Genomic DNA, 25,059 nt, shown 5'->3' on the forward strand with positions numbered 1-25,059 from the left:
GTTTTTAATGGTAAAATAGAGTGGCCCCAACTGGGAACTCTTCATTCCCAAGTATGAAGTCATCTCTTATAGTCAACGTTTCTCACATAAAGAGAAAAGAGAAAATGCTTTCATCTCAATGTCATTGTGTACGTCCAAAGTAAGTAATATTTTAATTAGCCCGGCCGTGACAATGGAGTTCATATCATTGGAATACTGCTTTATTACTGCCTCATTGATCAAACATCAGTTTAAAAGAAGCAACGGCTTTAAATAAATTGCCTATGAAATGAACAAATATATTTTCTATTGTGGGTGAACTCATGTGAAGCGATGCTAGAAATGAACTCTCCAACTATTTACCAATGAGCTCATTCTATTCTCATGTCTCCACCCCTGTATTTACTGTTCAGAGCAGGTCCAGTTACAGTAAGTTGCGTGAATGAATTGACCTCTGGCATTTGCCCAGAAGTCTCTGCCTGCCAGGCAATTAAACACTGATGTACTCAGGTGGCTTTTACAGATGTGAGGCGAAGTCCTTGGGGCCTGCTGAGGCTGACTTATTAACTGAAAGAATGCTCCACAACATCTTCCAGCGAAATGAAATGAAAAAAATAAAGTATTGTTTGCAATCAATTAAATACCTAATCCCTTCTCCTTCTACCACTCACCCAGTTAAACACACATTGCAGGTAAATTTAATCTAACGCTGCCAAGACTGCCCCAAAAATCAGGGGAATGCCAGTCTCACACAGGCTAGAGTCAAGAGTCAAGAGTTGAGAATGTTTCATTGCCATATACACATGGCCCGAACAGCAAATTTCCTACCTGCTGCGGCCCTACAAGTACATTGAAAGAAACGTCACAATAAATAAATGCACAATAATTTAACTGTTCTTCCAGGTAAACTAGACCACAATAGTGCAAACCAAAGTATGTTGTGCAAGCTCAGTAGTGCAAAACCCATAGTAGTTCATTGCTGAGTTACTGTTGTGGTTAGGGTTGTGCGAAGATTTTTTTAAGAGCTCAATGGTTGAAAGGAAGATGTTGTTCATGAACCTGGAGGTTCTCAGGCTCCTGTACCATCTTCCCAATGTTAACAGCGAGATGAGAGAGTGGTTAGGGTGGTGTGGGAGTCTGATGATATTAGCTGCCTTCCTAACGCGGCACTTCCAGCAGATCCTTTCGGTGGTGGGGAGGTCAATACCCTGAGGGACCAGGCAGCACCACTCTCCACAGCCTCATTCGTAGTTGAGCTTCCGAGTTACTGAACCAGGCCGTGATACCACCAGTCAGCGTGATCTCCACTGCACACCTCTAGAGGTTCGACAGAGTATTCACTTCAGTTTAGTCTATGGCACATGTACCAATAGACAATAGACAATAGGTGCAGGAGTAGGCCATTCGGCCCTTCGAGCCAGCACCACCATTCAATGTGATCATGGCTGATCATTCTCAATCAGTACCCTGTTCCTGCCTTCTCCCCATACCCCCTGACTCCGCTATCCTTAAGAGTTCTATCTAGTTCTCCCTTGAATGCATTCAGAGACTTGGCCTCCACTGCCTTCTGAGGCAGTGAATTCCACAGATTTACAACTCTCTGACTGAAAAAGTTTTTCCTCATCTCCGTTCTAAATGGCCTAACCCTTAGTCTTAAACTGAGGTACAGTGAAAAGCTTTTGTTGCATGCTATTCAGTCAGCAGAAAGACAATACCATCAGAGAGTTGTGAATCTGTGGAATTCTCTGCCTCAGAAGGCAGTGGAGGCCAATTCTCCGAATGCATTCAAGAGAGAGCTAGATAGAGCTCTTAAGGATAGCAGAGTCAGGGGGTATGGGGAGAAGGCAGGAACGGGGTACTGATTGAGAATGATCAGCCATGATCACATTGAATGGCGGTGCTGGCTCGAAGGGCCGAATGGCCTCCTCCTGCACCTATTGTCTATTGTCTATTACATGATTACAATCGATCCATTTACAGTGTATAGATACATGATAAGGGAATAAGGTTTAGTGCAAGGTAAAGCCAGCAAAGTCCGATCAAGGATAGTCTGAGGGTCATCAAAGAGGTAGATAGTAGTTCAGCACTGCTCTCTGGTTGTGGTGTAAAGCAATGCTGAACTACTATCTACCTCTTTGAGGTATTCAGCAACATGTCAAATCTCCTCTGAGAAAGTAGGTACATTGGTGATATAAGAAAATTGCTGCAGATGCTGGTACAAATCGAAGGTGTTTATTCACAAAATGTTGGAGTAACTCAGCAGGTCAGGCAGCATCTCAGGAGAGAAGGAATGGGTGATGTTTCGGGTCGAGACCCTTCTTCAGACTGAAGGTATATTGGTGAGATTTGTTTGGTCATTGTATCAATATGTTAGGCCCAGGACATATCATCAGTGATATACATGTCCAGGAACTTGACCCTCTCCATCACCATCCTGCCAACGAAGGCAGAGGCATAGACCCTCGGCTTTCCCTTCCTGAAGTCAACAAGCAGCTCCTTGGTCTTTCCAATGTTGAGAGCAAGATTGTTGATGTGGCACCACTCAACTATATGATCAATCTCCCTCCAGTACTCTGACTCCTCACTGCATGTAATTTGGCCACTGATGGTGATATTGCAGATTAATTTAAAGATGGTGTGGACCTGTGTCTGGCTGCACATTTGAGGGTATATAGAGAATAGAGCAGGGGGCTGACACCACGGCCTTCAGTCTGAAGAAGGGTCCCAATCACACCCGAAGCATCACCCATTCTTTCTCTCCAGAGATGCTGCCTGTCCCACTGAGTTACTCCAGCATTTTGTGTCTATCTTCAGGTATCCCCTATACTGATGGTCAGCAAAGAGGAGGTGTGCTTACCAATTCGTACTGATTGAGATCTGCTAATGAGGAATTTGTGGATCCATTTTCATCGGGAAGGGTAGAGACTCAGATCCCTGAGGTGGACGATGGGTTTCGAAGGGATGATGATGTTGAACGGCAAGCTGTAGTCAGTGAAAGATTGCCTGATGTCAGTTTTCCTGTTGGCCAGCACTGAGCGGAGAGCCGATGAGATCTCATCCAATGTCAATCTGTGGAGACGTTAGGCAGATTGAAATGGGTCCAAATTATTACTGAGGCAGGAGATAATCTGTGCCATAACAAACCTCTGTATGGATGTCATGGACTGCAAAGGGATCCAAAAAAAGGCACTGCACCGTTCATCCACTAAAAGACAGTTAACCAATTTAACAGTTTGCAATGACCTATCCCTCTTGGGATCATAATAATAATAATAATAATAATATATTTATTTTATATAGCGCCTTATCACATGCTCAAAGCGCTTTACAAATACAATTAACATAGAAACAAACAGACAAACTATCCTGACGGAAAAGCGGCGAATACTCAACGCCAGCGTCCTCTCACGTCAGGGTCCGGCAGTAGACATCAAAAAGCACAAGACACACAGATACAATTTTTTACACAAAACAGCCATCACAGTGATTGCTCCAGGCATACCCTCACTGTGATGGAAGGCAAAGTCTTATCTCCTCCTCATTCTTCTCCCGTGGTGCCACGAGGCGATCGAGGCTCCCAACCCCTTGAAGCCCCCACCGGGCGATGGAAAGTCCCAGGGCTGAGCCGAGCAGGCCGATGAAAGTCCTGAGCCCCCACCGGGCGATGGAAAGTGCTGCGGCCGAGCCGAGCAGGCCGATGAAAGTCCTGGGCCCCCACCGGGCGATGGAAAATGCCGCGGCCGAGCCGAGCAGGGCGATGAAGGGCCTGCGGGCGGGTTGATCGTACCTCGCGCTTCGGGGCGGTCGAAGCTGCTACGGCTGGAGCTCCCAAAAGCCGGTCGCCAGCCAGGGACCTGCGAGCTCCCGATGTTGCGGTCTGCAGGGCCCAATGGCCGAAGCCTCCGAGATGGTAAGTCCAGGCCCTGCGACCGGAGTCTTCGAGGTCGATCCCAGCTGGAGGCCGCCGACTCCACGATGTTAGGCCGTAGCGCGAACGGAAATACGACACGGTAAAGGTCGCATCTCCGTTGAGGAGGAGATTGAAAAAAAGGTTTCCCCCACCCCCCCCCACCACCCCCCTACATACACAGAATTAAAAATAAAACAAAACGTACATTTAACAACGACAATGACAAAAAAAACACAAAAAAAAACGGAGAGACTGCCGGTGAGCCGCAGCTGCAGAACACAGCCACGCCCCCACATGTTCCTAGCCAACAATCAGGGAACCTCCCTGCCTCAGGCCATCTGCTGCTGGCCCTGATTTGACCTGGTCTTTTCTTGCTTCCAATCCCCCGCCCACCCGCCACCTCAATCAGCCTGAAGAAGGGTCTCAACCTGAAACGTCACCTATCCATTTTCTACAGAGATGCTGCCTGAACCGCTGAGTTATTCCAGCAGTTTGTGCCTGTCTTTGGTATAAACCAGCATCTGCAGTTCCTATTTATTACATTCTGACTGCACCTGACCTGTCTGTTTCCCAAATTGTATGGGTTGATAAAAGCCCAGCAGATAAAATAAATATGCCAAAGGAACATGTCAGTGGTATCAGGAAGTATTCACTGGCAAAGCAGAAGAAACGGAGACGAGGAACTGGTTTGCAAGAGCAGAGGGCATTCTCCACTTGAGGATGGTTACAAATGGAAGTTTGAAGAGGAATATCCAGTGCCTGAAGACATGGACATTTGAGGTTCCGTACAGGAGATCACAGGAGGGGAGGGGCAGAAAATTAACCACACAGGTGGAATATCTGATGAAAATGAATTCAGTGCAACTTAAGTTTTGAAGATCCTTTCCCCTGAGGAGTAAGATTAATATTAATAATAAAGACGTCAGTCGCGGTTCAGGCAGGTGTTAAGTCATAGCTTATTATCTTTTAGTTTAGTTGAGGAAAACAATGGCCCAGTTCCACCATCTTACACATAAAGAGTGCAGGATATTCATTGCTGCTTCATGGGAATGTATTCATTCAAACTGTAAAATGTCTAAAATCCACCTTATTTGCAAACTTACCATTACCCAGTCGAGCTCATCACTATCTAGAGGAAGGATCAAAAGGTTCATAAATTATCTTCAGCACCCAATAGATTTAGATTTTTAGATTTAGAGATACAGCGTGGAAACAGGCCCTTCGGCCCACCGAGTCCGCGCTGCCCAGCGATCCCCACACATTAACACTATCCTACACACACTAGGGACAATTTCTTTTTACATTTACCCAGTCAATTAACCTACAAACCTGTACGTCTTTGGAGTGTGGGAGGAAACCGAGGATCTCGGAGAAAACCCACGCAGGTCACGGGGAGAACGTACAAACTCCGTACAGACGGCGCCCATAGTCAGGATCGAACCCAAGTCTCCGGCGCTGCATTCGCTGTAAGGCAGCAACTCTACCGCTGCGCCACCGTGCCGCCCTGACCACAGTGGACCACACTACCACAGAGGACCCAGTCAAATCAATAAAACAAAATCAACTCAGATTGACCTTCAAGATAACCTTCAAACAGTTTGGCTCTGCCAAACGAAAAATGTTTAATACCCTCAAGAAGAAACTTATCATAACTTATTCTAAGTGCTGTCGTAATTCAGCAGGTCAGGCAGCATCTGTGGAGGAAATTGACAGAAGATGTTTCGGGTCAGGAGCCTTCTTCAGACTGACCATTTTGAAGAAGTTCTCCTTCTCTCGACCAGTCTGAAGAAGGGTCCCGACCCGAAATGGTGTCTGTTCATTCTCTCCACAGATGCCGACTGGCCCGCTGGGTTATTCCAGCTGTGCGTTTTCCCTCAAGATTTCAGTATCTGTGGTTTCTTGTATCTCCAGGAAATGTATCAGCTCAGTAAGATGCCTGTAAATCTACTGTGAAGCTGCAAACATTCATTTTAAAAGAAATGAAACCAGCAGCATCAACTTGGAGAGAAGCAGAGCCCAGGTTTGACGTGAGGACCCTTCAACAGAGCTGGGAGAGGTGAGAGGGAACAGAGAGAATGCCTGCGATAGAGCCCAAGGTAACAATGTTAACAAGTTCTCAAGGTAATAGTGACTTTTTTAAAAAGCAGCAGTTAGAGACAGAAGAGAAATTAAGAAATAATGTGAAAGAGAAAAATATTTGCTGAGTGAATAAAAAAAAAAAATCTGTACTTCTTAAATTCAATGTTAAATCAGAGGACGGCCATATCCACAGATGAGAGGTTAGACACAACATGGTGGAGTAACTCAGCGGGTCGGGCAGCATCTGTGGAGAAAAAGGATGGGTGACGTTTCGGGTCGGGACCGTTCATCAGTCTGAGGTGAGGTGTTGAATACCTGAGTTTATGTTTGGTGTCTTTAAAGTAGTGTAGGAGACCAAGGACAGAGAGTGCGGTCGGGACGGAGAATTACAGTGACACACAACTGGAAGCTCATGATCTCCCACATAACCTGAACAGAGATGGTCTACAAAGAGCTCACCCAATCTGCATTGGGTTTGTTCAATGTAGTGGAGATCAGATCATGAGACTGAGTGCAGGTCACCAAAATGCAAGTGTATGTGAATTGCTGTTCCACCCAAATGGATGTTTAAGTCCCAGGGTGATGAAAAGGGAACCTTCCTCCCATCTCCAGAATTCCCTATCCAACTAAACCCTACTTCTCGTCTCCCTGTGTTTCCACTGCCTTTCCTTCGTCTGACCTACACCCTCCTCCCCTCCCCCTGCTCACTGAGCCGTTTCCACAACGTTGATGGAAGTACTCAGTGAGTATTTGTTCCCTAAATGAACTTGATGGACACAAAGCATTTGAGGCAAACATTCCTGGGACCCTGACATTTGGCGGGAAAGAAAAGATCACGCCAGCGCTCCAAGAATACACAGGGCAAAATACTCCAAACCCTAGTACTCCATGAGTACTCCATGAATAGGCAGGGCACCACACTCCAACCCTAGTATTCCATGAATATACTCCAACCCTAGTACTCCATGAATATACTCCAACCCTAGTACTCCATGAATATACTCCAACCCTAGTACTCCATGAATATACAGGGCACCATAATCCAACCCCAGTACTCCATGAATATACTCCAGGCCCTAGTACTCCATGAATATACTCCAACCCTAGTACTCCATGAATATACTCCAACCCTAGTACTCCATGAATATTCAGGGCACCATAATCCAACCCCAGTACTCCATGAATATACTCCAGGCCCTAGTACTCCATGAATATACTCCAACCCTAGTGCTCCATGAATATACTCCAACCCTAGTACTCCATGAATATACACCAACCCTAGTACTCCATGAATATACTCCAACCCTAGTACTCCATGAATATACTCCAACCCTAGTACTCCATGAATATACACCAACCCTAGTACTCCATGAATATACAGGGCACCATAATCCAACCCTAGTACTCCATGAATATACAGGGCACCATACTCTAGGCCCTAGTACTCCATGAATATACAGGGCACCATACTCGAGGCCCTAGTACTCCAATTGCAATGCGTCTGGAGGTCACCAACGCTCTTTGCTCAGGGTGGAGGGATTTCATCCCTTTCTTGAGTAGTGAGCATCTGGCAGAGTGGTGAGGATTGTGAGCTTCTTAAAGGCTTGCGGTTTGATTGCTTGCAGGTACATGGAAATTCAGGGTCCTGATGTGAAACAAAATCTCACCATTATACAAAAAGGCTGCCATTCCCTAAATGTTCTAATGACTTTTGATCATTATGAAAAGACTTTCATGTCCAAGTTGCAGTGTGATGCTGAAACCAGCAAGAACTTTGTAATCAGTTCAGAATCTCCCGGGCCTGATCAGATATATCGGAGGATACTGTGGGAAGCCAGAGAGGAAATTGCAGGAGCCCTGGCTGAGATTTATGATTCATCATTAAATACAGGTGAGATGCCGGGAGACTGGAGGGTGGCAAATGTTGTGTCTCTATTCAAGAAGGGCTGCAGTGAAAAGCCTGGGAACTACAGGCCGGTGAGCCTAACATATGTGGTAAGAAAGTGACTACAGAATATTCTGAGGGATAAGATATACATGCATTTAGATGGACAAGGGCTGATTAGGGACGGTCAGCATGGTTATGTATGTGGGAGGCTGTGGCTCACAAATCTGATTGAGTTTTTTGAAGATGTAACCATAAAGGTTGATGAAGACAGAGTTGTAGATGCAGTACATGGATTTCAACAAGGCATTCACAAGGTGCTGTATGGTAGGCTGCTGTGGAAGGTTAGATCGCATAGGATTGCAAGGAGAGATAGCTGAATGGATAGAAAAGTGGTTTCATGGATGGAATGAGTATAGGAGCAAAGAGGTCCTTCTGCAGTTGTACAGGGCCCTAGTGAGACCGCACCTGGAGTACTGTGTGCAGTTTTGGTCTCCAAATTTGAGGAAGGATATTCTTGCTATTGAGGGCGTGCAGCGTAGGTTTACTAGGTTAATTCCCGGAATGGCAGGACTATCATATGTTGAAAGACTGGAGCGACTAGGCTTGTATACACTGGAATTTAGAAGGATGAGAGGAGATCTTATCGAAACGTATAAGATTATTAAGGGGTTGGACACGTTAGAGGCAGGAAACATGTTCCCAATGTTGGGGGAGTCCAGAACAAGGGGCCACAGTTTAAGAATAAGGGGTAGGCCATTTAGAACTGAGATGAGGAAAAACTTTTTCAGTCAGAAAGTTGTGAATCTGTGGAATTTTCTGCCTCAGAAGGCAGTGGAGGCCAATTCTCTGAATGCATTCAAGAGAGAGCTGGATAGAGCTCTTAAGGATAGCGGAGTCAGGGGGTATGGGGAGAAGGTAGGAACTGGGTACTGATTGAGAATGATCAGCCATGATCACATTGAATGGCGGTGCTGGCTCGAAGGGCCGAATGGCCTCCTCCTGCACCTATTGTCTATTGTCGATTGAAGCAAAGGGTAATGATGGAAGGTTGCTTTTTGGAATGGAGGCCTGTGACTACTGGTGTGCCTCAGGAATCAGTGCTGTGCCCATTGCTGCTTGCCATCAACATCAATGATTTGGATGAGAATGTACATGGCATGATTAGAAAGTTGACACAAAAGTGGGTGGCATTGTAGATAGTGAAGATTGCTGTCATGAGGATCTTGATCAGTTGGGCAGGTGGGCTGAGGAATGGTTGACGGAATTTAGTACAGAGAAATGTGAGATGTTGCATTTTGGGAAGTCTAACATGGGTAGGACCTACACAGTGAGTGGGTAGGGTTCTGAGGAGTGTTGTAGAGCAGAGGGATCTAGGAGTGCAGGTACGTAGTTCCTAGAAAGTGGCGTCACAGGTAGATAGGGCGGTCAAAAAGGTTTTTGGCACATTGGCCTTCATCAGTCAGAGTATTGAGAATAGAAGTTGGTCTGCTAGTTATGTTCAGTCTTTAGTCTTTTAGTCTGGTGGTCTGGTTAACCAGCTGTTGTCTGGTTGTCTGTTGTCTGGTTGTCTAGTGAACCAGCTCTTTGTAGCTGTCATGATGCTTGGAGTGGATCCAACAATAAATCACACCTTTTTACACAATGAAATGAAATGATAAATGAAAATTAATTAAAATAATTAATTAAAAAAATTCAATGAAATAACTTTTAAAGAGCAACTATAAACAAAATATATTTCAGTACAATTTATTAAGCAATTAAATATTAGCCAGCTCACTTCAAGAAATGAAGCTTTCAACAAAAAAAATTCTGCCTCATTATCTAACTATTGACAATGTTACTTCCCTCTGATCGCCTGTCAGTAATGGATTAACAACCACAGTAATTATTGAATTGAATAGGTTTTATTGGCCAAGTATGTACACATACAAGGAATTTGCCTTGGTGCTCCGCTCGCAAGTAACAACACGACATAGAGTAAACAATTAAGAATTAAACATAAAACATTAAGAATATAACATTATAGATTAAACATGTGAATGAAATAAAATACCAGAGCAAAAGGAGACTACAGACTTTTGGTTACTGAGTAGTGCTACTGCTCGTGGAAAAAAACTGTTTTTATGTCTGGCTGTGGCTGCTTTGACAGTCCGGAGTCGCCTTCCAGAGGGGTGCTTCAAAGAGTTTGAGGCCGGGGTGAGAGGGGTCATAGATGATCTTGCCCGCTCGCTTCCTGGCCCTTGCAGTGTACAGTTCGTCAATGGGGGGAAGGTTGCAGCCAACAACCTTCTCAGCTGTGCGAACGATCCGTTGCAGCCTCCGGATGTCGTGCTTGGTGGCTGAGTCAAACCAGACCATGATGGAGAAGGTGAAGACGGACTCAATGATGGCAGTATAGAATTGGACCATCGTTGCCTGTGGCAGATTTTGTTTCCTCAGTTGCCGCAGGAAGTACATCCTCTGTTGGGTCTTTTTGACTGTGGAGTCGATGGTGGCCCCCCATTTAAGGTCCCTGGAGATGATAGTTCCAAGGAACTTAAATAACTCCACAGATGTGACTGTGGTGTTGTTGATGGTGAGTGGAGGAAGGGGAAACTCCTAAAGTCCTACTATTAGTTCCGCTGTCTTGAGAGCATTGAGCTCCAGGTTGTTGCGATGGCACCAGGACGCCAGCTGTGTGACTTCCCCTCTGTAGGCAGATTCGTCCCCATCCTGGATCAGTCCAATCAGGGTAGTGTCGTCCGCAAACTTGAGGAGCTTGACAGAGGAGTCTGTGGAGGTGCAGTCGTTGGTGTAGAGAAAGTAAAGGAGAGTGGAGAGTACGCAGCCTTGCGGTGCTCCTATGCTGAGGGTCTGCGGGTCCGAGATGTGCTTTCCCAGCCTCACATGCTGCTTCCTGTCTGTCAGGAAGTTGATGATCCACTGACAGAGGGGTTCAGGCACAGTCAACTGGGAGAGTTTGGAGTGTAGTAGCTCTGGCACAATGGTGTTGAATACAGAACTAAAGTCCACAAACAAAATCTTTGCATAGGTCCCCTGGCAGTCTAGGTGCTAGAGGATGAAGTGCAGGCCTAGGTTGACTGCATCATCCACCGATCTATTGGCCCTGTATGCAAACTGCAGGGGGTCCAGCAGGGGGTTTGTGATGTTTTTCAGCTGGGCCAGCACAAGTCTTTCAAAGGTCTTCATGACCACAGAGGTAAGTGTGACAGGCCTGTAGTCATTAAGACCAGTGATCCTTGTCTTTTTGGGTACAGGGACAATAGTGGAGACTCTGAAGCAGGCAGGGACAGTGCAGGTTTGCAGCGACTGGTTGAAAATGTCTGTGTAGATCGGTGCCAGTTGTTCGGCACAGAGCTTGAAGGTAGAGGGGGAAACAATATCCGGTCCTGGAGATTTCCAGCCTTTCTGTCTTCTGAATAGCCTCTCCACCTCCTCAAGTTCTATTGTTGGTGATGGGGAGGTGACCAGACTGATGTTGGGCGGCAAGGAGGGGGTGGGTAGCGGACGACGGCCTAGTCTTTGCAGACTGGAGTCAGGCTGTAAGTGGGTGTAAAGTGGTTATTGGGGAGGGGTGGATGGGGAAGGGACCAGTCTTTGCAGACTGGAGTCAGGCTGTAAGTAAGTGCAAAGTGGTGATTGGGGAGGGGTGGATGGGGAAGGGACCAGTCTTTTCAAACTGGAGTCAGGCTGTGAGTGGGTGTGAAGTGGTGATTGGGGAAGGGGGGAAGGGGGTACCAGGGTTATGTTTCTGTTTATCGAACCTGCAGTCGAACCCGTTCAGGTCGTTGGTCAGCTGACGATTGTCCAAGGAGCGTGGGGTCTTCCTCTTGTAGCTGGTGATTTCTTGCAAGCCCTTCCAAACTGAAAAAGAGTCATTAGCCTGAACTTGCTCCTCAACTTCTCAGAGTACCTTTCCTTGGCAGCTCTGATTCCTCTTCTCAGCTTGTACTTGGCCTGCCTGTAGAGGTCTGTATCCCAGCTCCTGTAGGCCTCATCTTTAGACTGGCGGAGCTGTCTGTGATCTGCTGTGAACCAGGGCTTATTGTTGTTGAACCATATCCGGGTCATCGTGGGAATGCAACTGGCCTCGCAAAAGCTGACATAGGATGTCACAGTGTCTGTGTACTCATCGAGGCTTGTGGTCGCTTCCCTGAACACATTCCAATCAGTGCAGTCAAAGCAGGACTGAAGGTTTTCAATGCCCTCGCTCGTCCACCTTTTCTGACCACAGGTTTAGCAGATTTTAGTTTCTGCCTGTAGGTCGGAATAAGGTGAACCAAACAATGATCGGAGAGACCCAGAGACGCCCGAGGAACAGAGCGATACGCGTTCTTGATTGAAGTCTAACAGTGATCGAGTGTCCTCTCCCCTCTGGTGGGGCAGGTAACTTTGGAGCCTGTACTTTGGGAGCTCACGACTGAGGTTGGCCTTGTTAAAGTCCCCCAAAACAATGGCCATGGAGTCCGGGAAGTCACTCTATACCCTCAATACCTGGTCAGCGAGTTGCGTTTGCACTTCACGTACGCAGGTTTGAGTGAGTAAACTCCAGCGAGAATAAAAGAGGTAAATTCCCTCGGAGAGTAAAAGGGTTTGCAGTTGATAAAGAATGATTCTAGATTGGGGGAACAGAGGTTACACAGCACCGTGATGTGGCTGCAACAATCCTGGTTAGTGTAGAGGCATATTCCACCTCCTCTTGATTTCCCCGCTGCCTCTGCGTGGCGGTCCGCTCTGTGTAGTTGAAGTTGCGGCCATTTGCAGCGCGCTGTCCGGGGTCGACTCACACAGCCAGGTCTCAGTGAAGCCAAGGGCAGCGGCTCGAGAGAAGTCCTTGTTAGTGTGGCACAGGAGTTGCAGTTCGTCCACTTTGTTGTTGAGAGAACTTGGATTTGCCAGGAATATACTCGGAAGCGGTGTCCGTAATCCTCATCGCCGGGGTCGGGCGAGTGCTCTAGAGTGCTTCCCACGGGTCCTCCTCCGTCTCACGACCTTGAACACAGCCACAGCCCCGCCGACGACTATGTCCAAATAATCCAGCGAATGAGAGAAATCCAGAACCATGTTTGAAGGTACCGTATGTCTGATGTTAATGAGTACCCCTCTCGTGAAAATGATCTTGGTGGGATTTTCACAGATGACACAAACGAGCAAACACATACAAAACAGCAAGGAGCAGTACACCATGGCAGCCATCGTCGGCACCATCTTAAAAAAAAGATAGACTGACTCCTTCAGTCTATCTATGAGGCAGAGGCCAACAGTTGTAGTCCATCGTTGATGTCACATCACAGATCCAAAACTGAAGAAATCTGTGCCTCAAATTATTAAATGGATCTACACAGTGAGACCATCTGCCCACATAGATGGTGCTGGGTCAATTAGCCCTCCAACCAATCTTTTTTGCAGAGGTCCTGGAATTCTTTATCTATTCAAATTGTTATCATCCCCTTTTAAAAGTTGCCTCCATTACCTTTCAGACGGTATGTTCTACATCATCATAGCTCACTGTGTGGACATCTGACTCCTCCTCTCAGCTGATTAATTTGTCAAATATTTTAAGTTCATGCCTTTGGTTTCCATCACTCCTGTGGTGCAATCTGATTCTCTCCACTTACACATTGTTAAATCTCTCCAATGTTCTCTTTTCAAAGCGGAATAATCCCATCTTCTCGAATTACTCCAAATACACTAATTCTCTTAACCACTGTACCATTCTGGTTAAAAAAAAATATGGGTGGTGGAGAATATTAAATGCCTAGAAATTGAAATCCACCCATTTCTGTCGTGATAAATGGATATCATATTTATCCCCAATGCCCAAGTTGGTACCCACAAAAAAAAAAGACTAATTTGGTGAAGTATTCCTCTCAGGAAAATCGCTCAACTCGTTTCCAGAACCTTCAACATTCCCCGTGCATTACCTGATCCCAGCAGTGTTTGTAGTTCCTTTGACACTATTGAAATCTCCTGTGCAGTTGCATTTGATAATTCTGGCTGCTGGAAGGCAAGTCAAAGCCTTAAAGTACACTTTCTATGGTAGGCCAGTGCAGTAGAATAACACTGCTGTGGAGATGAGGGGGAAACAGAGCGAATAAGTGAGATGGTACACAGAGAAATATTCAATGTCTTTAGTCTATGTGGGTATCTGCACCCCGGTCCCCCAATAATATTTCCCGAGGATAGATTCCATTCTTGAGTGTTTGTAAGCTGTTAACTCATAGTTGAGGCAGAGATTTTTGCGTTGATTTGTGGAGTGAAAACCCCTGACGTGTAGAAACAATTCCAGGTACAAACAGTGCCGTGAACAGCCAGGCCAGTACACTCAGAGCAAAACATCAGTGTCCCAGCAGGACAGATTAACTCACACACGGTTGGCTCAGTGCTCTGTCGTGAGTGAAAAATGCAAGTTTTCTCATAATTAGAACAATTTCTACCAGTAGGGCAAAAACCAGCTTGCGTTGATGATCTTGTAATGGGAACAAATGACAGCGGGACAATAACGCCTGCACTCTGGTGAATTGCACAGAGGAGGTGCCCAGTCCAGCATCCAGGTGGGCAGAACCTACACTGCAAATGGACATGGTCATTTTAAACTGGTTATTCTGCGCATTTAGTTTAATTTTGTTCAGAGATACAGTGCAGAAACAGGCTCTTTGGCCCACCAAGTCCGCACCGAAGAGCAATCCCCACCCATTAACACTATCCTGCACACACTAGGGACGATTTTACATTTATACCAAGCCAACTAACCTACAAAGCTGTATGCCTTTGGAGTGTGGGTGGAAACCGAAGATCTTGGAGAAAACCCACGCAAATCACGGGGAGAACGTACAAGCTCCATACAGACAGCATCCATGGTCAGGATCAAACCTGGGTCTCCGGCGCTGTAAAGCAGTAACTCTACCGCTGTGCCACCATGCCGCCTCATGTGGCTCAAAGGCTACACAAGGCTCAAATGTCTAGGCAATGGACTCTTTTATAAGTAGTCATGAAGATGCAGCTTTAACTCAAATTCAGATTGGATCCGGTCTTTGGGGCACAAGTTATCTGTACAACCACATGATATGGTTTAGACGCAAGGAACTGCAGATGCTGGTTTATAAAAAAAAGACAGTGCTGGAGTAACTCAGCAGGTCAGGCAGCATCTCTGAAGAAGATGGGTAGGTGTTGTTTCGGATTGGGACCTTCTGCAGACTGATTGAAGTAAGGGACCAGTTTTCTCCCCTTTACTACAATCAGTCTGAAGAAGTAACCCGACCCAAAACATCACCGATCATTGTTTTCTAAAGATGCTCCCTGATCAGCTGTGTTACTCCAGCACTTTTTGTCTTTTTTTCTAAGACATGGTATACTTGGTGAGAACAATGATGGATCCGCCCATGTCTGTAATCAAGATGGAGGCAACCTACAGTGTATAAACTGTGGAGCCGACAGTGAAAATTAAAATCATGTTTCACTGTTATGTTCCTCACTCCACAATGTGCAAAGCTCCCAAGAGAGAAACTGCATAGATGCATGAATAAAGCTGTTTGCATTAAATGTATAAAATATCTAACCAAACTCAACGTGATAAAAGAAAAACAAAGGGTTCTGGAATATGGATGACACCAGTATAAAATCTCTCACTTTTTGTGTGTAAAATGGTATGAATATCTTCGTAATAAAGCTACTGCTGAAAACTTAGTAGATTTATTACACTGTAATGTTTGTACTTGTTTCACCAAAGACCAGGGAGGTTGGAATTTTCCCGGATTTGGTGACAGTCTAAAGACTAATCTCATTGTCGAGCTTATTTGACAATTAGAAACCATTTAGCCTTCATTCTATTAGTTTCTATTATCTGGCTAGGCTAGTCTTAGAGGAGAATTTTGCCAAGCAATGTTATAAGTAGTCATTAGTCTCTATGGCAATTTCTATGTGAACCTGATTACCAAACAAACCTATTGTATTCAGGTGGCATCAGGTAATTTTCATCCTAATATATTTTCACTGTGATTAGATTCCTACTATAATAAGTAAAGTCAATATTGATATGAAAATTGATATTGAATTGAAATTGATGAGGTTGGACATTTTGGGCAGTTTAAGCTGTCAAATCTCTGCTGATATGCATAACACCCCACTTTATCACCTTTTTCCACAGTATGTCTGTCACCTTAACCAAATCACCTCAATAATTGTCCTTTAATTCACTGCCAGCTTTCTGTTACCCTAGGATTGCTTCATTACATTATTGTTTTCTCAATATTCCCTTAAATAATTGCTTCATCGCCACGCGTAAATTAATTTCTGGACCAGATTTTAGAGCTATCATTATCCAGAGGTTTTTGTATATTAAGCCACCCAAATTTCAAAATTGACTAGGTTAATCTTATTTACAAATAGACTGAAGAGATGGAAGTTACTGCAGATGCTGGTTTAGACCGAAGATGGACACAAAAAGGTGGAGTAACTCAGCGGGACAGGCAGCACCTCTGGAGAGAAGGAATGGGTGAAGTTTCGGGTCGAGACCCTTCTTCAGACTGGTTAGTGATAAGGGAAATTAGAGATATAGACGATGATGTGGAGAGATAAAGAACAATGAATAAAAGATATGCAAAAAAGTAACAATGATAAAGGAAACAGGCCATTGTTAGCTGTTTTTTTGGGTGAAAACGAGAAGCTAGTGCAACTTAGGTGTGGGAGGGATAGAGAGAATGCCGGGGCTACCTGAAGTGAGAGAAATCAATATTCATACCACTGGGCTGTAAGCTGCCCGAGCGAAATGGGAGATGCCATTCCTCCAATTTGCGTTTGTGTGACTGACGAGACGAGTCAGGTCTTGAGGCAGAGATCAGAGACGAGGCAATAAGTCAGCAATCATCAACTTAGAGATTGGTCTGCAGTCACAATAGATCACATTGGTACAATGGGACTCTACCTCAAGTTAAGGAGTCACTGCTGGATATTATTCAAGAGCATGGATTACAATGGGAAATGTTCTGCTGGTGACAAGAACAGTAAACTCCCACATTCTAATAGGGAAAACTAAGATCGGGGACACCATGAAAATACTATCACAGTTGAAACTGGTGATTCAGACTCACAAAACAGATGGGTTTTCATTTTAAAATTTGTTTTTATTTGCAAAATATTAATGTATTCATAGGAAAATAAACAAAGGACATGCAGATCCAAAATTTTATATTCAGGGACTTTAAACTTCTTACAAAATCTAGTCAATCTATTAAAGAATATTTACCCCAGATTTTTCATTTAAATCATATGTACAGTCAGGTTCCAGTGGAAGTTATACAGTCCAGCTGAATAGCTTCCCATTGTTTCATAATATATTTATACATATAAAACATACATAGATTAGCGATCTCTGTAACACAAACTATATACAAAATGCACTTCTATGCAAAAGCAAAGAAAGAAGTCCCGCTGTACATTATCTGTATGTGTCGACACCACAGAGCATATTTCAAGTTGCTGAGCAATATTAACATTGCCAGAGTAGAATAAAGAGATTGATTCTTGTAACTGGCTGCTCACACTTGCCCGATACCTTCGAAATATGTGTTGCACATTCAGTGGGATTCGGGTCCACAACATTTTTCTAAAAATATCAAATTGGTTCAATAACCTACTTTGGCCCAAATATAGGCATACTATTTCCAGTGCCACTTTTATGGCACATACTTTTGGCCCAAGAAAGGCTGCAGTCTGGTAATATAGAGAATTTCTAAAAAGACAAACACGAACACACCCATCTTCTCAAGAAACAAAGTTTCACCACTTAGTGTCCATGGAGCACAGCCCTCAGAGGGGCAGTTCATTAGTCCAGTGCACACCATGATCTCTTTGTCAGGGTTTGTCTGCCAGCAAACATATTTATAGAGAAGGTGAATTTTTACTGGAGTGAAAATGTTTCTTCGTCTTATGCATCTCCAATTCTCCAACCACTGGAGTTCTTTCCAAACTTGTAGACCAGTCTCCTTCCATCCACACGTTCCAGGATCTCACGTTTGTAATAATATCTACAAGAAAGTAGGAATAGTTATAGTGGGTCACGCCCCAGCATTTCAATTGATTCAGTTCTCCCACCAACAAGGTTTCATAAGTTCACAAGTTATAGGAGTAGAATTAGGCCATTTGGCCCATCGAGTCTACTCCACCATTGAATCATGGCCGAACTCTGCCTCCTAATCCCATTTTCCTGCCCTCTCCACATGACCCTTGACACCCATTCTAATCAAGAATTTGTCTATCTCTGCCTTAAAAATATTCACTGACTTGGCCTCCACAGCCCTCTGTGGGAATGAGTTCCCCAGATTAACTACCCTCGGACGCTGGTCTCGGATGCCCCATATTTCATTTATTTTAAGAAAACAAAAAACAATTCAGTTCTTTACAGTTTTTTATTGATAATCAACAATCTCTTATCACGGATCCAAAGTGATTGAACTCCATCTTGAAATTCTCCTCCCCCAAACCATGGGATATACCTCTGTCAGAAAGGCAGACAAGGGCTTTACTACTGAACCTCCATTAACATGTGCAGTAGAAAGGACACTTTAGGTCCTCATTGTCACATCATCCTGAAAGAACCCATAGTGCGTTGTTTTAGTTCATCCCCATCCTGGCTTGGACATAACAGTGCTCCCTGAAGGTCCTCCTTGCTTAAAATAAATGCCAAGTTTTCAACACCATGCGTGCAAGCAGCTGGTTGGCCACCATCTTCAGGGACAACCAGGAATTGCTAATAAGTGTCAACCTTGCTTGTGATGCCCATACTCCATGAACAAAAATGGAACACGTTTGGCATGGACATTGTGGACCAAAGGGCCCGCTCCTGCATTGTGCTGTTCTACCTTCTAATGGTAGAACCTCCTGCAAGATCTGCTCACCTCATGGCCCTGCTGAGCTTCTCGTAGGTCATGCTGCTGTTCTTCTTCTTATCTCCCCACAGCTGCGCCACTGCCTCCGATTTTAGAAACTTAAAGATCCCTTCAGACCGGTCCTCCCACTTCAGAAGGCCATTGTTACCCTCTGGATGGAGGAGGATATCTCTAATAAACTCCCAAAGGTGTGTGCCTCGTGGGGCTATGGAAGAAAACAAGAAATTAGTCATCAAAGTTAAATGAGTTACATTAAAATACAACAAAGTCAGACGACAGCTGGGATATAATGGGAGCTAGCTATCCAATGTTTGTGTAATTGTCCTTAAATGGACAAAAAGCAGATTGCTAACAAGTGGCCATCGACAAATCCTCCAAGGTGAATTTAAGCGTTTCGAGTTATTTTGAAAACTTGGAGAATTACCAACTAGTAGGATTCACACCAAACCTGAAAATATTTCACAGGACTTCATGCAGCAAATTACATTTGAAGGGCATTGACTAGTTGCACGGGTGGACAAGAACTGTTGTGCACTGAACAGCTCACACTGTGTAACTAGTTGAACCTGTTTTTGGCGATTTAAGGGTGTGAGGACAATAACGCAAAACAAAAACACAGTAGGGGTGAAATCAAATATTTGGTGCAAGCAGATTACTGTTTTGATTAAAACAGCACAGATCAGGTTGTACCTATGAAAGAGCCAAGAAAAAATATTTCTCTAATTGAAGAAAGGCTTCAATGATAACTCATCCAGAATTGAATGCCTGTTGTGAGAAGAGTTCCATTTAAGATGCTTTCATTGGATGTGAGATGCATTGGTGTGAATTCACTTACAGTGTTTGCTTCTCTTCATTTCTGAACAGTTCTTTTCTTCTTTTCCAAATTTTCTTGGCCTTCCCCTTCCTCGTTTGGGTGGTTTGGGATCATTGCTTGAAATTTTAGGAAATCCTTCTGTATTAAAGGAGACAGCAGAAATAATAATCCCTTAAAAATTGGATTTACTACTGGTCAAAATGAAATGCAAGTTGGAACTTAAAAAGGCTGTCTACTGCACAACAATGAAAAAGTCTATTACAATTCAACTACCACAAAAAATGAACCTATCAAACACGATCTATACATCATGTTACCAAAAAGGTTTTTTTTTCTATTGAAAAACTTTGGCAAAAGACAATACAATGGGCAGTAATAAGGATTTTATGTTAAATTAATTTCAATCTCAAGATATTTATATATTAAAAAATATTGATTGAAGCAACGGGCAAGCACAAAGTCCTTTCACGTTTAAGCTCTAGAGTCAAAGCCAGTAATAGTTAATGTCTTATCATAATATTTCAAGAACTTTCAACTCTCCTTGGACAACTCATTGTGTCCTCATTGCCATTAAAAACTCCCAGTAGGATAGTGTCTGCCTAGCATTGCTTATAATATTAGCATAAATGGAGAGATGCCCATGCAAGCTATTGGTGATGTTAACCAATGTATATGAGCCCTCATATGTGGTGAAGGCACATGTAGAGGACATTTTTTCTGAAGAAAGGTCTCGACCCAAAACGTCACCCGTTCCTTCTCTCCAGAGAAGCTGCCTGTTCCGCTGAGTTACTCCAGCATTTTGTGTCTATCTTCGGTGTAAACCAGCATATGCAGTTCCTTCCTATACATTTTTACGATTAGCTTGGGAGTGCATGTTACACCGGAAAAATAATAGTCCCAGAGAGAAAAAAAAAATCCACCCAGAAAATTAGAATAAATCAAATTGATCACATTGAATGGTGGTGCTGGCTCGAAGGGCCGAATGGCCTACTCCTGCACCTATTGTCTATTGTCAAATATAAAATGGGAATATTGGCGCATCCCTTTAAAACAAATCAAAATCTTTACCATTTTGAATTCCATGCTGTCTATTCGTCATTGAGTGATCAAAATCAGATTCACTTCCACCGGAGTCTGGAGAGTTAGGAGCTTGTGAACCTGTAATACAGTCAGAATGTGAAATGTTATATATTAATAGACAATAGACAATAGACAATAGGTGCAGGAGGCCATTCGGCCCATCGAGCCAGCACCGCCATTCAATGTGATCATGGCTGATCATTCTCAATCAGTACCCCGTTCCTGCCTTCTCCCCATACCCCCTGACTCCGCTATCCTTAAGAGCTCTATCTAGCTCTCTCTTGAATGCATTCAGAGAATTGGCCTCCACTGCCTTCTGAGGCAAAGAATTCCATTCAGAGAATTAATTGCATCACTCAAATTCATTCAACTGATTTTGATAGCCAATTTCACTTCATTTAACACTATTTACTGAGCAGTATCAAGTGAAATAAACTATGAAATTAGTTTTTGATTAGCCGTTTTGAATGTCCTAGAAGTTTTTTTTTTAAAAACCACAATACAAACACAAATGGCTCCAGAAAAGAAAGGAACAACAGAACTGAATAAGCGTTTGACTATTCATTTTTCACAACTGACTCAGTCTCGCAGAAGAACTGTCTTTTCTCCTGCCTACTCGACCAAATAGAAGTCTTTGCTTTATTAATTCTCTTTGGCCAAGGAACCTTTCCAATCCAACAGGGGGGAAGTAAATGGCACTGTGGAGATTGGTTCACTGAAGATGCCGTGCACATGACCAACCCTGAGCTAATATTTGAACAACGATGACAAACGTACAGTTCAAAACGCCCTCATATCACATTGCCAAAATGCCTGCGAACTTCTAAGCCCAATAAATAAAGATCTAACAGAACCTATTACTTTTTTTGCATGGATTGTCAATGTAATTTGCTGGATATTCTCACCGATTGCTCAATTGGTAGTGCTAATCTTTCTGTTAATTAGTCTTGCTGATTTTTTAGAAATCATTTTTAAGAACTTTCCCTATCTCAATTAATTCGTCAAGTGCAGGCATCAGCTAATCTTTCTCTTTGTCGGCAGTGAGTCCTGTGAACCGTGGCTAATTACCTGGATTGGAGTCGTCCACACTATATGGAGATGTGGGGGCAGATTCATAGCCAGGATCACTGGGATGGAAATCGGGCAAGGTTTTCCAGTGATCAGGCGACTCTTCATTTTCCAACTCGTTCCAAGCTAGGAGCAAAATGATAAAAATTGAAAACAATGGTCTATTCAAACACAATCATTATCTCAAGATAAAAACGACAGGAAAATTGCTCCCTTTCTATATGATCAAAGGTTAAAGAATATGGCAACTGGCACAGAAATGGTCAAACTCCAACAATCATAAAGGGAAGTAGTTGGCTCCATCCCCATTGGCAATGACAGTGATGATTGGCAGCACCCGAGCTTAAAGTAACTCAATTTCATCAACGAGTTATTTTTTTCCCTTTTCTTTCCAGTCCTGAATTTGATTTGAACCCACAAATATTGTGCCAACAAAGACCAAATAGGAATTTAGAAGTTAAAAAGTTCAAGTTAGAATTTAGCTCCAAAATTCCTGGAGATTCTTCTTCCAGTCTCTCAACTTGCAACTGTTGGCTTTCAACATTTCAATCTGAGTGCTTAGCCATGAAGAGTCTCCTCCCATTCCCCTTTTTTCACCACTAATACAGTTCCTTCCTAAACATTTTTACGATTAGCTTGGGTGCACGATGCACTGGAAAAATAACAGTCACAGAGAGAAAAATAAATACACCCCAAAAATGAGAATAAACCAAAAATAAAATGGGAATATTGGCGCATCCCTTTAAAACAAATCAAAATCTTTACCACTTTGAATTCCACATTGTCCATTCATTATTGAGTGATCAAAATCAGATTCACTTCGTCCAGAGAGTTGGGAGCTTGGGAACCACTAATTTCACCACTAATATAGTACTAGCAAGAGGAGTCAACAGATCAAGTGAGCTTCCAGAATAATAATCAATTTTATTAAGTAATAAAGAGGTAGATTTCTGAGCTTATCAGTCCTCCAACAGGTCTATGTTATGAACATTGGTTCCTTGAGATCAGTACATTACACACCCCGCTCCAAAACCTTTCAAAGGGCTTGGCATCTGGTATCACATTTATAAAGGCAGCAGACACTAGAGTATCAAGCATTGAGACAAAGGTCCATGCCAGTCAGATTAAGGTACACTGCCATTGTTAATGCGCATGAAATGCCATCAACTTGGTCTTCATTTGAAAGCTTTTTTTTTTAAAAACTTACTGATTACAGTGTCTAGGAACTTGTACTCGCTACAATCTTCTGGGAGGATGCTTTGCAGGAAGATGTCACTGAAGTCATCTGGTATTAAATCAAAACCTGGCGACGAAAGAAAACAATATTAACCTGAGTCTCTTGCATAATGTCTGACATTACAAGAAACTATTATTTACCGTTCGCTGGAACATGTTCTTACAGAGCACTTTTTTTTTTTTAAACAGCCACGGAATTCATGGGCAAGTAGCAATATTTCTAAGTGACTGTAACTGAATGGAAAAAAGTTTCCATTTCGGTTTAGGAGTTTTCGTCAGAGGTTATCATTGATCTAAATGATGAACTGTAGGTTCCCCATTTTCCTCGAGGAATCATTCGCTACACCAGGGCAAGCCTCTGCCCATGAGTTTTAAGATTAGCAGCAACTTTTACTTAATCTCCATCTTTCCTTCCATTTTACTTTTATTTATATAATCGTGAATGGAAAAATAAAACCGTTGACTGCATGCCCAGCAGTTAGGAGAGTCTACGCATTGAATAAATAAGCACTTTACACAGCGGATGATCGACACGTAACTACTGATTTACTTACTGTTCTCACGTAAATCCTGATGACTTCTGTAGAGTTCTTCCCCCAATGGACCGAAGATGGATACAAGTTGGTTCTTTGACAGCCCATGCAGTGTGGCCCCATCCATGTCACAGAAGGACAGGTCAATAATGCTGGCATCGTACTTGTGTTTCTCCACATGGTAACTGATCCATTCCAAGACATGCTGCTTGCTCCATAACTGAGGGTCAATTTGAAACCAAGAGGTGCAATCTGGACAAAGTAAAACAATCCAGTAAAGGAAGTGGCAAAAGGACACAAGGTGCCAAGTACCTCAGCAGGCATGGCATCATTTCTTGAGAACATGGATGGGCGACTTTGCAGGTCGAGCGAGACCCTTCTTCAGACTGAAGTGACTCGACTCATTATCAGGATTTGCCCCAATGTAAAACTACCCGACACTGTCCTGCTACCAAGGTACAACTACATTAATGGACAATCCACACTTCCATTTACATCAACTGCAAAGTCTAAAACAAATAGGGACACATAATACTTTATTTACTGGGTGTCAACCAACAACAGCTGGTCAACCATAACTTTCTATGAAGTCATTGCTTTTGCCTGATGTTTGCATTTGGGCATTCAGTCGCTAACAAGAATAGCAGTGGAAAGCGAACAGTGGAAGGACTCTAACTGATCCCACGAAGCCAAGCGCCTATTTCCTCAATAATGTCATGCTTTTTTTTAAAAAAAGCATTGGTCACTGAGCAGTTGTTTCGCCTTTGCAACAGGCAAGCATACAGGTAAAAGTCGATCAAACGGCGTAAATCTCACTGATCAAGGCACAACGTGCTGGAGTAGCTCAGCAGGTCAAGTAGCATCTCTGGAGAGGAGACCCCTTATTCAGAACCGCCCGCTGGGTTACTCCAGCACCTTTTGGGTGTTGTTGTATAAACCGGCAGCTATAGTGCCTTGTATCGACAATCTGACCGTCAGGCTCAGCACTGACTGCCCAGCTACCACTATTGTACAATTCTCGGCATAGTCCACCCCCTACCCCGTCTACTTTTGCATCGCCCACCTTGCCACCCCCTTGGCTTACCGGGCATGTCGGCTGGGAGCATGGGACCGAGCTGCAGGTCCCTGCCGCAGGTGGACAAGCCCTGGCTGTCTTCGGTCTGGTACATAGAGCGCATCACATCAGTCAGGATACTGCCGAGACCACAAGACGAAGCCATCATCACTCCTGCAGGAAGGAAGCAACCAGTTTCGGTACAAACACCAACACACCTCTCTCCAGCAACCAAACTCCTTTTCCATAAATCTCTTCTCATTAAAAAAAATTTTTTTTTTAAAAATAGATGCCAAATCAATAAACAAAGACCAGGTAGAAAAACCTGGCAGCTTCTGAGGGGGGGTCTACCTGCAGAAAGCGGTGTGCTTTAGCACAACACGGTCCGTAATCCCGACTCAAGGTTGTCCCTCACACTAGGTAGAGTGTTCCTGTGATCCTGTGCGAGTACAACACATATATGTGCTGCTTTTAAACAGCCTGTCTCTTTATATATAGCGCGCCTGGATCACATGATGGTTGCCTGGACACA

General features: G+C 43.8%; 1 protein-coding gene across 1 annotated transcript; it reads right to left on the reverse strand.

The window, feature by feature from the left end:
• Positions 1-17,004: 17,004 nt before the first annotated feature.
• Positions 17,005-24,984, reverse strand: elf3 (E74-like factor 3 (ets domain transcription factor, epithelial-specific)). Its single transcript, XM_078420354.1, has 9 exons — positions 24,879-24,984; positions 24,558-24,701; positions 23,495-23,725; positions 22,912-23,007; positions 21,705-21,830; positions 20,625-20,714; positions 19,578-19,694; positions 18,752-18,947; positions 17,005-17,881 (listed from the first exon to the last, which is right to left on the reverse strand). The coding sequence occupies exons 2-9, from the start codon at positions 24,694-24,696 to the stop codon at positions 17,782-17,784; spliced, it is 1,095 nt and encodes a 364-aa protein (XP_078276480.1). The 5' UTR covers positions 24,697-24,701; positions 24,879-24,984; the 3' UTR covers positions 17,005-17,781.
• Between the last annotated feature and the right edge of the window lie 75 nt (positions 24,985-25,059).

Source organism: Rhinoraja longicauda, chromosome 24, assembly GCF_053455715.1.
Source record: "Rhinoraja longicauda isolate Sanriku21f chromosome 24, sRhiLon1.1, whole genome shotgun sequence".
Classification (NCBI taxonomy): domain Eukaryota; kingdom Metazoa; phylum Chordata; class Chondrichthyes; order Rajiformes; family Arhynchobatidae; genus Rhinoraja; species Rhinoraja longicauda.

Bases quoted from the DNA above. Each gene is read 5' to 3' on its own strand.
- elf3 (XM_078420354.1), bottom strand. From the start codon at position 24,696: ATGATGGCTTCGTCTTGTGGTCTCGGCAGTATCCTGACTGATGTGATG. The intron at 20,715-21,704 runs GTAATTAGCCAC...ACTGTATTACAG, and splicing joins TGTGGACGACTCCAATCCAG to GTTCACAAGCTCCTAACTCT. The intron at 19,695-20,624 runs GTAAAGATTTTG...CCTTTAATACAG, and splicing joins ACAGCATGGAATTCAAAATG to AAGGATTTCCTAAAATTTCA.